This window comes from Neopsephotus bourkii, unplaced genomic scaffold (assembly GCF_033783945.1).
Source record: "Neopsephotus bourkii isolate Nb327-2 ecotype Australia unplaced genomic scaffold, CSIRO-AGI_Nbou_v1 NB_357, whole genome shotgun sequence".
Taxonomy (NCBI): Eukaryota; Metazoa; Chordata; class Aves; order Psittaciformes; family Psittacidae; genus Neopsephotus; species Neopsephotus bourkii.
In genome coordinates, this window is record NW_026900863.1 from 2,259,784 (window position 1) to 2,276,566 (window position 16,783).

The window sequence follows — 16,783 nt, forward strand, 5'->3', positions numbered from 1 at the left end:
GCTTTTTGTCTGTTTTTCATGTCTGTGATCCTGGACCCCTCAAGCTGATGCTAATGCTCAAGTTACTAGTTCTCATAGTCCCTGTTGAAGGGAAGCCCTTAAGGAAACAACAAAAAAGATATATCTAATTTTTTGATAGTTGTATAACAAGTCCCCCATGAAAACACATCTTGTTTTAGACACATTTATCTATGTAGGAGTAGATAGAGAGAGATAGACATGTCTAAAGAAAGATGTATGTGTTCAATAAAATACAGTAATAGCATGTGCTTGCTTGCTTGCCAGTAATTTCATTGCATTTCCCTCTAGCACATACAGTCTGTGCTTGCGACAGCTATGGGAAAACATACACCTTCACTTGCTTTCAGCTGAAATAGAAAACTGTAATCTTGCATCCTAAACAGACTAAACATCCACAGAGGGCTGTTCTGTGCACTGCATTCTACTCATTAACAGTGAGTTCTAGTAAATAATACACAATATGCAATAAAATAGTGAAGATTCTCCCTTCTAGTAGAAGAGACAGGCAAATGAACTGATTTAACACTAAGTGCCATGCTACACATCTCTCCAAAAGTGGGGTATGAAAGCTGACCCTTCTACTTGAAAATCTGTAGCAGTTATACACGAGCAGTGTAGAGTCCTTGATACGCTCAGCCTTGCAACAAAGGGAAAAGTATGGAAGTACCATTACTTTCCAGTTAAACATGTGGAACTGACACCAATATGCAACCACAAAGGAAATCCATGGCAGGGTAGGAATTTGAGCCCAGGTCTAGTAATGTTGAAAGCATTGTCAAGAGCACATTATCCACTCTTTCCTATGCCTTTAATTGTGGGAGAGAGTAGGAGAGATAGAATAAAAACTGTCACTGAACTGTTAATAACAGATTGCCATCCACTTGAGCCTTTTCTTTTTCCCCCCAAAGGATTATTTCAGGAGGAGGCAAATCAGGTAAGTTAGTACATTGAAGCCAGTGCAGACCAGAGATTTAGAGAATTCTGGCATGTCAGTAACTTTCAGAGTATCAGAGGTTCCAAACACACACACATCTATCTCTTAAATCAATGACATCTGGAAATATTGCTAAAACCCATCGTCTAACAGTCAGAGGTTAAGGACAGACTCATCACCTCCTTGGGAAATGTTATTACTCGGGCAACATCTTGGGAAAAAGAAATCTTGCTCTTCAGAACAATTGTTCACAAAGGGTCAACTAAGGAAGTAGCAATAAAAGCTGACATTTCTCACTGGCAACATGCTGTTCATCTCTGCTTGTGCTGGCAGGTTCCTCTGCCTCCCCTCTGTTTGATGCTGATTCTACCTCATATAGTAGAGAAAGCTCAGCAGTTGGCAAGATCGAAGGGGAAGAGTATTCAGGCTGAAACAGTTTGAAGTAGTTTTAGCTACAGAATCTCTTTTCACAATAATGGGGTGTGACCTAGTGAGAGCAGGTCCCTTGGCATGACCTCCCATAAGGCTTCAATTTTAACTTTGGTAAAGTTATGACTGGTATTGCCCCTCTTCAATCCAACTATGAAGAACTATTTCAAGCTCAGGCAAAGGCAAAATGACTAAACCTGAGTAACTTTATGAACAGTAAAGTACTGGTGCAAACTGATACAGGACATAACAATACATTTTTATCCCTCTTTGAATTCCTCAGTGCTGAAGAAAAAGAAGGAAGAGAATGTATCTGCTGGTGGTTTCCTGGGTGTACAAATCTTAATGTCAGCAAGTACCAGGTACCCCAAAATCTGAATGCCCTGAGTAAAGGGTCACCAAGATGGTGCTGTGAATTCATAACTGGGTAAGATTTCTTCACATGGTTCTCTAGATCATTAGTTTGCTTCTTCAGGCCCTGTTGATTTTCTGATTTACCAGCTGCATGATTAACTACAGACTATAACGTTGTGCTGAAGATATCACTCTTGCTTTAAAGCTACTTGTTGACAATTATGCATAGAAGAACCATCTAGGAAAAGAATGAAAGCACTTTCACGATCATTAGGAAGCAACTGTAGAGTCTTTAATCTAAGACAACTGCTAAGGAAGAGACTACTAAGTCACATGAATTGGGGAATGGATCTGTCAAACCCAACTGAACCTCTGAAGTAATTTGCAACTTTCACTGACTTTTTTTCTTTTTTTCTTTTAATGATCTTTTATATTTCAGGGCTTCATGCCAAAAGTCACACAAAAATGGAAAAAGCAGCTCAGAAACAAAATGCACCAGAAATTCCAAATGACTACATCTTCAGAGATCAGTTTTGCAGTGGGGAGTACTTACTATTATTAAAGCTCCATAGAAGCAGTGACTTGCCAGCCTGTATTTCTAATCAAATCTCAACTCACATTCTCAGTAAGTTGGTTTATTTTTACTACACAGCATACCAAAGCTCTACTGCATACCTTTATTTACAAACCTAAATCTCATACTAAGTTCTTTCTGGGCAATTTGCTTTTATAATTTCTCCATTCAGTGCTTTCTATCCTCCCAAGCATTTTATTCACAGGTTAATAAGGACTTTCTTTTTCCAGTAATCATGGGGAGTCAGCAAAACAGCTTTGGAATTTTACATATACCATAGTGAGTACACTGCCCAATGCTATCCATATAGCACCCAAGCCCCGTCCAGCCTAGCTTTGAACACTGCCAGGGATGGGGCAGCCACAGCTCTTGGCAATCTATGCCAGTGCCTTACCACCCTCACAGGGAAGAGCTGTTATATCTAGCCTGAACCTCCCCTGGTTTCAGTTTGGACCCATTACCCCCTGTCCTATCACTACAGTCCCTGATGAAGGTCACTCTCCAGCATCCTTGTAGCCCCCTTCAGATATCTTTGTTTTTTTTCTTAGACTTGAAACTATTTGCATGCTTCCACAAAATCCCCAACAGTGTTTGAAATTAGGAATTGAAAAGGAAGAATTTTTTAGTGCCCTTAATGGATGCATATTCAAATAGTGGGGGATGAGGGAGGAAGAAAAAACATGTTTGGAGTTGTGGCTAGCCTTTGTCTTTATGCCAAAGCCCTGTAAGACCTAAGCAGCCAAGAAAACATATGTCAGGGAAACTTGTTTGCAAAGTGCGTTAAAATTAGTTCTTCATAAAATCCAGTTGGTAATTATTCATTAAAATACACCCATGAAACATCTGATACCCACAGTGACAGCCAGCATTTGAATATGACACCACACAACCAGTCCAGTGCTGCACAGCATTCAGTAATAACAGCTCAGCTGCCACAAGGTGGCCAGAGCACCTAAGCATGTTTGAGCACTGGCTAGAAACAAGGTAACCCTAAGGCTCTCTGGCTATTTAAGTTGTTTCAAATAAAGCCATTTCCTGCTATAATTGAAAACAATTTTCATTTTGACATTGAAAATTTGTAAGTGTATGACACTGCTGGAAATGAAAACCTTACCTCTTCATTCACTACCTTGCCCAGATATTATAATGATGTTTCTATCTAAGGTTACCTTATTCCATGTGTCATCTTAAATGTTCTATCAACGTGTAGCATTATCATAATTGCTGTAATCTCTGCAAAGCCACTTCATGCATTATTTGACATCTACAATTCATTTTCTATAATCAAGTTTATTAATATGACTACCTTCTCCTACTTTCCTATTGATCATTCAAGCCCTCAATGTGCATTTTGTTATTTCTATGTATTACTAAACAAGTTGGAAGAATTCTGCTTGAAAGTAATGCATTCCTGTTTGTAGTCTGCTTGCCACTCAAAACTGCATTTTCACTTTTCCCCCCAGAGCTCCATTCCCTATGCACATGGCACACAAGACTGCTTCTAGACAAGTTTACAGCTACATCAGTTTGACTGACTAAACCAGGCATTTGGAATATTTGCTAAACAGTAATACTGAGAAGGTTAAATCTCAGCAGGGCTCTCAGACAGGAAATGCGTCTTGTTGTCTCAGGTTAATCATGTACCTAATTTGCTGATTATTGACTTGCTCCCACAAAGGATTTTACTTGGCTTGACATATCAACACTGATCAGTGATGAACTGTCAAGTGTAGTTGTTCACTGCTTTACAGCTCATGTTCTTAACCTGCAGAAACAAGGATTTTAAATTTCAATTTTAAAATATCATCTGGTGTCAACTTCAGACTATTTTCATTAATAGGAACCTATTCTCCTTTTTGTCAGACAAGGCTTCTTTTCACTAACTCAGGTCTGTAACAGGTTGCCTTTCTTTCTGTAAAATTATTTCTCTTCGTAGCAGCTTGGCTGGATTTTGATTGTTGGGCAAAAATGCTAAGCAATCTTCTGCTATACCACCCTGTTGACAAGCAGTAAGATCCAGCATGAACATGGGAAGGTAATTCTGTAGATTATACTGGTGGATTTCATGAACTGCTTTTATGGAAAAGGGTTGGAATTGCTTCCTCCAAAGCCTAGAAAACAGGTTCTCTAAGGAGTTATCCAGCCCACTAGGAAACACAGTTGATATTTCTCATTATTTAATAGAACAAAAAGGTCACAAAATTTACATCCAATCCACATAAGGTGGAGAGAAAGAAAGAAAGGAAGCTTTACCTGTTCATAGTCTTCTGATATGAGAACATCATAATGAAAACTAGAACAAATATATTTGATCACAGTGCAATAGAAATTAAAGTTCGTCTTGAATTAAAAAAATTAAGTTATACTACCAGTTAAAACCAACTGGATTTTTTGTGAAACATACAGGCAACCCTTCATCATGTCTTAGACAATCATAATTAACTTGCATTTATAGCTAAACTTGATGACTGCTTAGAGGCTTTGGTTACCCTAAGTCATTTTCACGTCATGATTTATACATTTATTTGCCTTCCTCAACTAAACTGCTGTTTTTTCCAAAGGTGGACTGATAGAGGAAGTGAGAACCAAAATTCAGAATTAAATGAGACATGGTCAATATATTATACCATTCCTTCACTGAAACAGTTAAAGACATAATTTTGCTCTCAAAACAACGTATTTGAAGCATTACAGCCAAAATTAAAACATTTTTAGGGTTCCTACCCTGGAATATATTCTCAGAGGATAACTTCTGTGTTGCATGGATGTCTGGGAATGGCTGAAAATAAGTCAATAGCCCACTACAATTTCCACAGTGTATCTAGTCTTTGTATGGAACCTCAGGATGCTGTATGATAACCTCTAGCTATACAGAAAACTATCCACTTACCCTCCCCTCCTGGGGTTGTGGACTGCTGATCCTTATTTCTAAATGGGTAGATATATCAATTCAATAACTCACATTTTTAAACAGCATATTACAGGGGGCCTGATGGAATTTGGATAGTCAAAGCTCCTTGTTCGCAAATTCTTAGAGAGGTCATGAAGCCATGTAAACCTCTCCTTTCCTCCCAACTCTCTTTAAAGATTTTGGTTTACAATTCAGATTATAGGCAAGAATAAATACCTAGGAACAAGCAGCAATGCAGAACAGTTCCTTAAATTTACCTCACATTGGGAAGCAGTTCCAAATATCAGTTGTGTTTCCCCCCCCAGAATTAATTGGTTCACAGCTCCAAGCAATCAGAGTGTGTTTTCCACCCAAAATTAATTGGTTCACTTTTCGTACCACTAGTTTGTGCATACACATGGACACAGGTCACTTAGGGCAATATGAACATCCTTCCCCTATATGGTAACATGTAGCAATGAAATTATGTTAAAGCCTCTGGGCTTTTAGCTTCAATCATGCATTTTAACCATCTAGGTAGCTGCAGTTTGCTACAGTAGCAGCTCTTTGTAAATCAGGGCAAGGCATCTAGAAATGTTAAATGAGCCTTTCCCAAAAGGAATCGTGCAGTTCTACATTTGCTTTTTGGAAATCCCATGCTCAATAAAGCATTTTAAGTTTAGGTGATAATTTCAGAATGAAGAACTGATTTTTACCAGCAAGGATATGCATGAAGGAAGGGATCCTTTTCAAAAGCTGGTTGCTATTTCTGCATCCCTCGCACTCTAAAGAATGGAGGCTCTTTCTTTTTAGTATGTGTAACTGCAAATATATTCTTTCCCATTACAGTTCTAATCTAAGTAAATGGGAAGCCTTATATTCACATTAAGGAGTCTTCAATATAATAACAAAATTTCTCTATGTAACAGGAAATATAGCTATATCTTCTCCCAGCAATTAAAACACACGCTGCACAACCAAAAAGGAAAAGATAGTTCAGTTTGGTCTCACTGACTTTACAGTTATCTTTACCTACGGCTCTTAGGCATGCACTACAGGGTCACCATAAAGATGTGGTGTTACTGAGTTTTCAGTTTGAGGCTGGTTAGAAATCAAGTTTTCCAATGGCAAGACTTGCCCATGTCTGAGTTAGATGTTAGACCTAAATACCATCCTTGAGGGGAAAGCAGGAAAACTAGAGCTCAAACACACAAACACATGGCCGCTGCATTGTGTTGTCCAATATGGCTGGGCAGCATGACGACAGTCTCTTGCATATTCCAGCAATGACATTCCAACAGCCTGTGGACATTAAAACTTCTAGGAAGACAGAAAATGATGTAAACACATCTAGCTGCGCATGCAATCCAGCTATATGTAGTGCTTTGATACTGTGAGTCTCACCAACACTGCTTATCATTTTTGACTGGTGTATAACTGGATAGGTTTATCCCAGTTGGTGCCAAGATTTTGTCACAGATTTAAAACCTTGAGTGACAAACTGTAAGTTATCTTAAAAACCTGGATGGCTAGACCATCATTTACTTCTTTTATCAACATACTGTTGAGGTATGTAATAACCTAGAAATAGTATCAGGGTGCTCAGTCAAATACCACAAATTAAGTAATTCCCAGGAATCCCTAAACTTGAGCTCCATAAGCTACAACAGAAATCTAACACAGATGCTCTAAACTTTTGCATTTTGACATTTAAAGCCAACAAACACATTGACAAAGTACCTGGGCATGTGATGGTGGGAGTCCTCTTCTTATATAAACACCAAAAAGAGCATCCTTCCCTAAGGATATGTTGAACTTCAGGAACTGTGGCTGGGTGATATGGATCTGAGACCGCCAGAAAACCCCAGGGGGCACTTCCTGGGTGACCCTGCGGCCAACTTCTGTTTCTCCGCTATCTATGCTGCTATTCCTAGAGACCCACGGGCCTATAAAATAAAAGCAAATAAAAATCAAATGAGATATCTGCTTTTAATACAGGTATTTTTATTTGAGACGAACATCTGTGGCAATGCTACCTTTTAAATCAAACTGTAACTTTCTTACTCTGAAGCAATATGCCCACTGTTTTGACCTATATGTAAGAATCTGGGCCCTATATTTTAAAAAGACCTTTTTCTGTGGAGCATCTGCAGTCTTCTGCTCCCTCCAACCCTTTAATTCTATGATTGCTCTTTACTGATCAAACACAGTAGCATTAGAGAACCAATGAAGCACATGCGAGTCTCCCGGAGCTCTTTTCAGTTGCATCATGTACACAACCAGGGTATAAAAAATCATCAGAAAGGTGAACTTTAGGGGTAACTTCAGTCTAAATGAATTGATTGCATGCTTTTATTACCACTGTTTTATATAGTAAAGTAGTCCAATGACCTGCAGGCCATAGACAAGAGAGTTGACAGAAGAAATGCACAAAAAAGGATTTAGAGGACAGTTTCTGTACTCTAATGTTCATCTCTCCTTTAAAGAAAGTTAGTACAACTCAATGCATTGCCTTTTAAGTTATCTCTGCCTGAAGCAGGGACAATCTACAAGTCTTTCTCCCTTGTGCTTTGGTTAGTTAAAATCCATCATTTGATAGTTCCTCAACAGGCATTATTGAAGACAAGACACAAGACCTTTCTGGTCAAGTGCTCTGGCTTCCAGCCCATGAAATAGTCAGCCTTTAAAACATGGTGCAAACCTCTTTTGTTCTCAGCTGAGCAGGACTGTTCTGAGGCTGCACATATTTTAAACATGGAGTACATGAAGAGTTAGCAGTGCTTTCAAGCTGCAGGATGTAGCTACATTTGATTTGTGTTCCATACTCCCAAACATGGTGAGAAATCAGTTTTAGAACTATTACAACAGAAACTATGAAGATCAAAACCCCACAGAAAATACACTAACAATCACAAACATGTAGCAGTACCATCAATATCACTATTACTACACACATAGCAGTGACACCTCTCATACAACCTGACAATATTAGTGCAATCTCAATATTTACTCCATGTTCGTTTTTTTTTCATGGTGTAATGCTGTTTGCAATAAATGGCAAGTTACTTTTGAAATATATTCCAGCACTGCCTGAATGTAACAGGAAAGCACAGAATGACACATAATTCCAGCAGGTAAGTACATAACAGCTTTTCTGTCTTGACTATCTTTAATTGAGAGAACTGCAATAGCATGGTTTCAATTATAGATTCTAAATTATCTATGTGAGCAGTATGTACATTTGTCCATAATGAAACAGATATTATGTTGGCGCTGTTTTGAAATGGTAGAAGAATGCTCTGAATACCAGCTGCTATACAGGTTTTGGCAACTTTTTTGTTTTTTTCATTTTCTGTGTTAATGGGTCTATGATAACATCCCAGCACTAACACAAACCAAAGACAAAAAGAAAGCAGAAGCTGCTGCAAGGACAGGCTGCAAAGAAAGGAAAACTGCCTGAAAATGTCAAGCAGTGTGCCTTCAGAACCACCCAAGATCCCAGGTGTCAACCAGACTCAAACATGTAATTAGGCATAAAAACTGTATTTAATTTGTAACAGATTACTGCAACAGCAGCTACCTCAAAGTTCCAATCACAGTGAAGTGAGGCACCATCTTACCAGAATTTAAACTAGTCCTATGCACCTGTATAGGAAAACCAGGTACAGACCACACAACATCACCTGTTGAATCTCATACTGAAATCACTGGCAGAGCTGGGAAGTCAGCATAAGACTGAAGACTCCTTCCTCTCCTTTGTGTGCAGTGTTACACTTCCTTCACTTCACAATTCCATGTTATGGTAATAAATGATGATTTTTTTTCAACATGTTTAAGAAGTGTGCTGTTAATGATTTATTTGAAAACAGTTGTGCATACTTAAACAGCAGTATCCAACCTGAGAAGAGACTCCTTGACACATTCTAAAGAGCCCTGCTCTTCAGGATCACTATATCCATTGTCAAAGTGAAAGAGTCAAAGAAAAAGCTATTTCCAGGAAGTATCAGAGTAGGCATTATTATTGTGATAAAAGTAATACAGGTGGGAAGATTCATGAAAATGTTTCATGAAAATCTTGAAGTTGTTAGCTTAAAAATTGGTAAAAACTGCAGGTCAGAATTGAATTTGTACACCTTTGGAAGCACCTCCTCATAGATGCTCTTTTTCTGCTCTGCAACACAAATGACCTGGTTTTCTAGCTGTCCCACTGGGAGACATTTTAGTGTCCCAGGAAAATCTACATAGGAAGAGAACTGTGACAGCTGTGAGCATTCAACAGAGCAGAGGAGTTTAAGAGGAAGTTAGATGAGTGACTATCACAAGTGATCAAGATCTACTTAACTTACAACAAGGAACGGAACAGATGGATGCCCCCTGTGTTACAGTCTATATTCCTGTTGTATGGCATGAAGCTATAGGCAGCGTGTGCATGTCTGTGAGAAACAGCTGCTGCCTCACCTCTGACATACTGAAAGGGATCCTTCTGTTTGCTTCTAAGAATTTAACACATGACATCCTGGTTTTATGGCTCTACATTACAAAGCTGAAATAACACAATTGAGAAATGCTTGAAGTTTTATGTAAGTTCTACATTTGCAAGTTTAACCAACAACTTATCAAGTTTTAAGTCCAGCAAGCTATCAGAGCTCTAAAGAGAATGCGTTATTGAATCATACCCTCATAAAATGTTGCAGAGCTACTCTTATTGGTATAAGCCAAAAAACTAGTGACAGCATCTGGGTTCTGCTCCTTGCTTTGACACAGCACCTGTGTTGATCATCTCGATGTTCTCAGATGACTACTTGTAAAAACAGAAATATTAACAATGATCTGAAGATGAGTAATGCAGAGCAGTCATGTTAAAATACTATAGGAGGCATCTCAGCACTGGCCACTTCATGTTCCTTCCATTCCAAGTTAGAAACCCAGAAATGAAATGCAAAGTACATATGACCACTAAATCCCTTTTCTTAATTAACAGGCTTAAGTTTATTTGTTTAAACTTGAAGAGCAGAACATCAGCCTCGCTTTGTATTTGCAATGCCTTTTTCTGCACTAACAGCTTCACTTTCAGAGTCTCTAGGGCAGAGTTTGTAAGTAAGCTTTTTTTATAGCTCCCTTCAGTCTTCACGTCCTCATGCAGAGAACGCATCTCCCCACCTGACTCACTCCCCATGAGCTGTTTTTAGAAGCTTTTCCATTTTGATGGACCACTGCAGATCACACTCAAACAACATCAACTGCATGTAAGTGAAGGTACAGATGTGACAAAGTGACAAATCAAGAAGAAAGACTAACCCAAACAACTCATACTACTGTGAACAAATAAATCCCAACATCATTATCTCAGCTGTGGGTGACTGTTTTAGGGTTTCACCTGTTTACCTCATAACCCCATGGATACTTGACTTTTTTGCTGTCATTTCTTCTCTATAAACATCTACAAAAGAGAGTTTTGAAAGCATACTTCTTCATTTTACCCAGGGGAGCCATTTCAATCATTCAGTCAAACATACATTTATCACCTAAATAACACTTATTCATTTAAACTGCTGTGTTATTTACCCAGTTGAATTACTGTTTTGGCATATACATTTGAAAAGACAGTTTTAGCACTCAAGTATATTTGCCTCTGAAGCTCTCAAATAGGCAACACATGACAACAGGGATGCAAACTTCCCGTGCTCATCTGTCAGCAGACCTCATCTTGGAGCTGGAGGTCAGTTTCAAGGTGGCAGCTGATAGGACATGCCCGGTCAACCTTTAATTTAACTGATGTCAAGCAGTGTCAGCTATGGGGGTAGAACATATCTACACTCAGATATGCTCGAGTCTTTATTACAGGCTCCTCTCCCATACTGGAGTTAAAATTAAAACACAAAAATGAAATCTGGCTACCAGCCGTGTCAAGATCCAGACATCACACTGAAATAGCAATTAACTCCAGAACTTTGCTGCGTGCCTTTAGAAAAGTGATGACTATAAACAGTGCCTTGATAGCACTCTTCAAAAATGTCTAGTGGAATAACTATTCCATGGGATCCATAATGGACTACCAAGATTATCTAGACAATTTCAGATTACATACAAGAATAAATATCACCAATGTTGGTTAAAGAGAAATGGTTTTCACTTCTCTTCCTGTACATCTGCATTTCTTAAAAATCACTGTTGTAGGCATAGCTTTCCTTATCTTTTTATTTATCTTATTTCATGCAGTCCTTTGTTATATAGTTAGGGATTTTCACAGGTAACTCTGAATTCCAAAGAAATTTATGGTACAGCGGTGTAAAGGAAACCACTCAATATAAAAATACACTCCACTGACCTTTTGCCTAAAAAGAATACACGGGAATTACTATGGTTTTCAATGACAGCTTGATTTTTTTCCTGAGACAAATTTGCTACTTATGTGACCAGACATTTCTTACTGTTTCAGAAAGGCAAACAAAAAAAAAGTAGAAAATGTCTCTTCTATATAAATTTCTTCAGTAAAAAAATCAGTGCTATGCACTATTACCACACTGATCATTCTTACATGAACTTATGCTTCAGAATATCTACTACTAATACCTAAGTGCCCTAGGACCCAAATGAAAACAGATTCTTCTTGAAATGTGTACAATAGATTGACTGTTGATGCAAAATAAATCCCCACTACAATAAAGTAAAAAGCCAGGAAATGAGAGTTCGTCTGGAGAAGCTGCTATGACACATCTTGAACTTCAGTTATGCTGAAGATGCTCAGGTACTAACGAGCTCTATTTGTGAAGTGAGGAGGAAGGAAGCTTTTGAATTTGCATGAGGCTCCCAGAGTCCAGTAAAACAGCTTTTGAAACAAAATCAAAACCTCAGGTTTTCTGGTCAGTGACCCTTATTTCTATTGTGGCAAAAGGAAAGAAATTCTGTAAAGACAACGTCTGCTTAAGACCACTGCTGGGGCTCAGCTGCACTCAAACAATCTGTCCCTGCAGGTGGAATTAAGAAACATGCTTTAATACCCAGAGACACCTACAAATTTAGGTACATCCTCACATTCATGTGGGCATGGCTTCACAAGATTCATTGTTTTCAGAATAAAGCAAATGATAGCTGAAATAAAATAAAGATATGTTAATTCACTGCATTTCAAAAGAACTAATATATACTAGAATGAATTTCTACATAAACATAACAATCATCTCCGATGGCATATAATACACGTCATCACGTAACTTTAACCACAGCAACTCATACTATCACCATCAACACAACCACAAAAATAAGATTCCTCTTCTGTTCTGTTGAGCTTAGTCAAATACTTTGCTTTCGCCAAGACATCCCTAGAGCCTGGTCTATTTTCAGAAGACCACATCTGCAAGCCTTCATAGCGTCCATATAAATACTTCTGCTTGCTAATGTGTTAATTAAGATCTACATTACATTAGCCACATAACTACTTAATTAGATTAATCCACCTGGAAAATGATGGCATGTCTTGATTAAATTGAATGAAGGTAACAGAAGTGACATTTAAAATACATTGATTGTTATTACATTTTGATCATCTGTCTCAAAGTGTCTGAAAGGAAACAGTAGAAACCAAAAGACTCATGTTGCTCACATTGTTGATTAGGTATGAGTTTTTCATCTTTTTATCCTTTGTAACGTGACAAAGAGTTCTCTCCAGTTGCTCCCAAATCCTTACACTTGTCTGATAACCAGGATTAGGTTTCAGCAAGAACACAGCTGGGGGTGGCACCAGTGTCTCAGGGAGTCAAGTCAGGGCCTATTCTATTTGCACCTGAACCCCAACTCATCAATACATAAAGGTGGCAAACCTTCCCATTTAATCATTTTGTTATTTCTTTAGCATTGCCTGTCTGCTGCATTGCTAATGAAATATCTTAACTATTAGAAAATCATCACTTCTGTGTGCAAACCAAAAGGTGACTCTGAGCTGCAAGTATCTGGCAGAGGTCACAGAATCATTTGGAGAGAGCTGTAGACAAACTAGCCAGCTTCACAATGACAGCACAGTTTAGCTTTCCATATCTATTCAAGGCAAATTTTCCCTCTCTCATCTCAAGCAAGTAAAATAACTAAGTAAGATAAATTTAACAGCAAATTTAACTTTCTTCATTTCCTTATTGCTATTGTATTTACAATGCTGAATTTGATAACTGGAAACAAGCTTATTTTGTTAACTGGAAACAAGTATTTTTCATGACACTTCAATACTTTACCATTTAATTAACTCTGTCGTTTTGCAATGCACATGCTGTGGCAGACGCAGGGAAATGTCTCCTAAGCAGAGAGCGAACCTGGCTCAAGCTGGTTGGTCCAAAGAGACACAGACCCTGGCTTATATGAGTATCAGAACACAAATTCAAGTCTACCTTTTCCAATTAGTCATTAAATTCATGGTAACTGAAGTGATCTTTCAGGCCCACAATCATTTTTGGTATCTTTTAAAATGTGGATTTCTAGGATCAGAAACCACAATCTCTTACTGCTCTATAGACTCTTACTATAGCACATACTCAAGAGACAAAATAGTAAATACATTTTGAATTATTAGGAAATCTGTTAGATTTGTGAGCACACCAAGGACAATATGTCATAAAGAAAAACTCTACACCAAAACATTCTTTACTTGCAAATGCAACTGGAGTTAGATTGAATATTTCTACATAAATGGCAGTTTATCTTGGGTGTCCTCTGAGATGATTAAATCTGACTTTTGTAGTATATGCTGTCAATTAGAAAGGAAACAGCAAATAGATAGTCACATATTTTATGGAAATGTGGTCTGCCTACTACATAACTTTAAATGTAGAATACATTTTTGGCATAGATTAAAAGAATCTAGGTATAGAAAATTCCCATAAGGTCATCTAATTCACCTCCTTGTGAAAGAAAGCAGTTATTCCCAAACATGCCTTTTTTTTTTTTTTTTTTTTTTAGTTCTTCCCACACTTTCTCCTAATTTAGATTTATTACACAAAAATTCTAACATTATGTCTGTAGCAGACAAATGGGCTTCACTCTTGAAGTTTTTAAAATGTCATTACTTACTATCTATCTATCTATCTATCTATCTATCTATCTATCTATCTATCATCTCATCCCTGTGGCAATTCCACAATTCCATGGCAGTGCCAGCTTTTTGCTGTTATGTACTAGGAATGGAAACTGCCTTATCATTTGTACTAAGAAAGGAATTTTGCTTTACTTCTGTCTCTTAATGTAAATCCCTAGTTCAGCACAACTTCCAGAGCATGGGGGACTTCACTTGCAGTTTTACAGCAGCACTGAGGACGTTTTTACCCACTGCACTTGCCTGCTCCTTTCAGACATCCCCGGTATTAGCGAGATGGAGTATGTAATTACAAAAGCCCTGCAACTGTGTTATCTCAACAGTGAATTTTGTTTTCATTCAGATAGGAAAATGCAGTAATAAAGTAATTTACATTCCTCTTAAATTGCAGTTTTCTTATTTCATACTAGAATGTAGTCTCCTAATAAGGAACAAACAGATCAAATTGAAATATCTGCTTTCCCCTCACCCCCCTTTCATATTGCTCTGCTTTAAAATGCCTTGCTTGCTTGCTGAGTAGGCACAGCTTGTGTTTAAGTGGCCGTTCTCAGTCTAGGGGTTAAAGGTTTCTTTGGGAGACCCATGTTTTGAAAAGAATGGCTTCATCCTGAGTTGTGTCAATTATAGAAAGGTCATTCTCCACAGCCAGAGCCCTGAGCCCTGAAATGCTTGTTGTGTTAAAAGCTGTCAGAGGCTTTCCTAAAAACTGCTGGGATAGCAATATTAACTCGGACATAATAAAAGGAAAGGTGAGGTAGAAAAACTTTTCACCCTTCCCTGATATGAGAATTTGTCTTTCAGATATTCCTTGAGTTCATCCAAACCTGTCAGTCATATTATTCCACTGTGGAAGATTCCTCACCTAAATATTATTCTCCCTCCTTCCCCCAGATTATCAACATTTCAGCAACCTTCTATAAAATGTCAGAAGAACAAGCACACTTTTCCAGCATGCTCTGCTGGCTGCAGCAACTGCAGACAGAACTACCAGTTCTGTCTCCTTGTCTCCTCTACAGGAGGTTACCACTCCCCAAACAGCCTGCATCTTGGCCTCTTCAAATGTGCAAAGCTCAATAGAGTGGGCCTGGGATGAGCTGCCAGGATTTGCACTGAAGTGCCCCAGGCAGATGAGCACATTCCAATTCAACAATCCTGCTGCCCTATATTTGCACAGAGATGGCAACAAAAAGCTGCAGGGGAGGGAATTTGGAAACTGCAGTTGTCTGCTAAGTGACCATAATTGCAGACCTGAGCTCTTCAGGTTCCTGCTTAAAACTATAGGGTCTCTCACCTGTGCTCAATCTGGAAGATCGGCAGTGATATAAACATTCTGCCTTGTACTTGGGACTGTGCTGTTCGTCCAGTTTGACCTACAGTCAGACAGAGAGGAAAGCCAAGCCAAGAAGCATCTGTCTGAAAAGCTATGGGGTTTTGCCACTACTAGGATGCAGGACTGCAAGAAGAGGGAAGCCAGAATTCCCCCCTCCCTCCCCCCCCCATCGAAAACATGAAGAAACTGAACTGCAGCAGCATCATTTATTAAAAACACAAGCAAATCCATAGAATCACAGAATCCCAAGGGTTGGAAGGGACCTCAAGAGATCATCTAGAATGACTGGGCACACCAAAGAACAAGCCAGCTTCCTGCCCCAGCTCTGTTTTAACTGTTTGTTTCCCAATACATCCAATGAAAGTATCCTGTGTTAGAATTTGTTTTTAACATTTGCTTCAGCAATCAGCAGCTGAACACGAGCTACAGGTCCTGAGAGGCAGACAATGCTCAGCTCTGCACAAAACTCTTCTGTTGACCAGTATCAAGTGCTCTTGTTTCTCCTGTTCCAGTCACCCCTGTCCCACCTTCACAGTGCAGTAGGACCTGTGAGGTGCTTTGATTAATAGAAAAGTTCTGGTCTGTGTTCTTATTATAATTTGTGTAATAACCAGGGAAAACCTTATCATGATGCAGGAAAGAAACCCCTGAACCTCACCAGTCACAAGCATTCAATTTAAATGATTAAAATCCTTTTCATGGCATGCATTTTCTCTCTAGGTTTAATACATGCTCTCTCAGTTTAAGAAAGTATTGATGTTTCTAGAGTTCCCCCTCATTCTTCTCACTACCCGGTCTCCGCCATCCTCCACAGGAACACAGTTTTTCTTTAGGAGAAAAAGAAACCATTTGTTGCCAACGTTGCTTATACTAAACCGGATTATTCAGAATGGGTGAAATTCTGTCCTTGATGTTTTCTGTTAGAATTACATCTGAGAACAAAGAAAAAACAGCAATTTGGTCCTGGATGGAAGCCAAAGTTTTTGACTTCTCTCAAGCAGTACAGTGTACCCCTCCTACTGTGTCAAACTTTTTCTCTGAGGTCTCTAAGCTATACCTGGAAAGAGGACATACAGCCAGTAAAATGTAGGGGTTTGGACTGATCACTTCACTGAAGCATCTGAGGAGCTCATCTGCATTAGTAGATGAGGATCTAGGAACTGAGTGATTTT

The 16,783-nt window shown here is 38.7% G+C and overlaps 1 protein-coding gene across 2 annotated transcripts in view; it reads right to left on the reverse strand.

Annotated features, from left to right (window-relative positions):
• The window catches only part of TENM2 (teneurin transmembrane protein 2), a 186,501-nt gene that overhangs the window by 114,535 nt on the left and 55,183 nt on the right, over positions 1 to 16,783 (reverse strand). For both annotated transcript variants that reach the window (XM_061348443.1, XM_061348442.1), the window contains one exon: positions 6,943 to 7,148. Coding sequence is in view for 1 of the 2 variants with exons in the window: in XM_061348442.1 (XP_061204426.1) it covers positions 6,943 to 7,148 (206 nt within the window). In the remaining variant the exon portion in view is untranslated. The remainder of the gene's footprint in view (positions 1 to 6,942; positions 7,149 to 16,783) is intronic.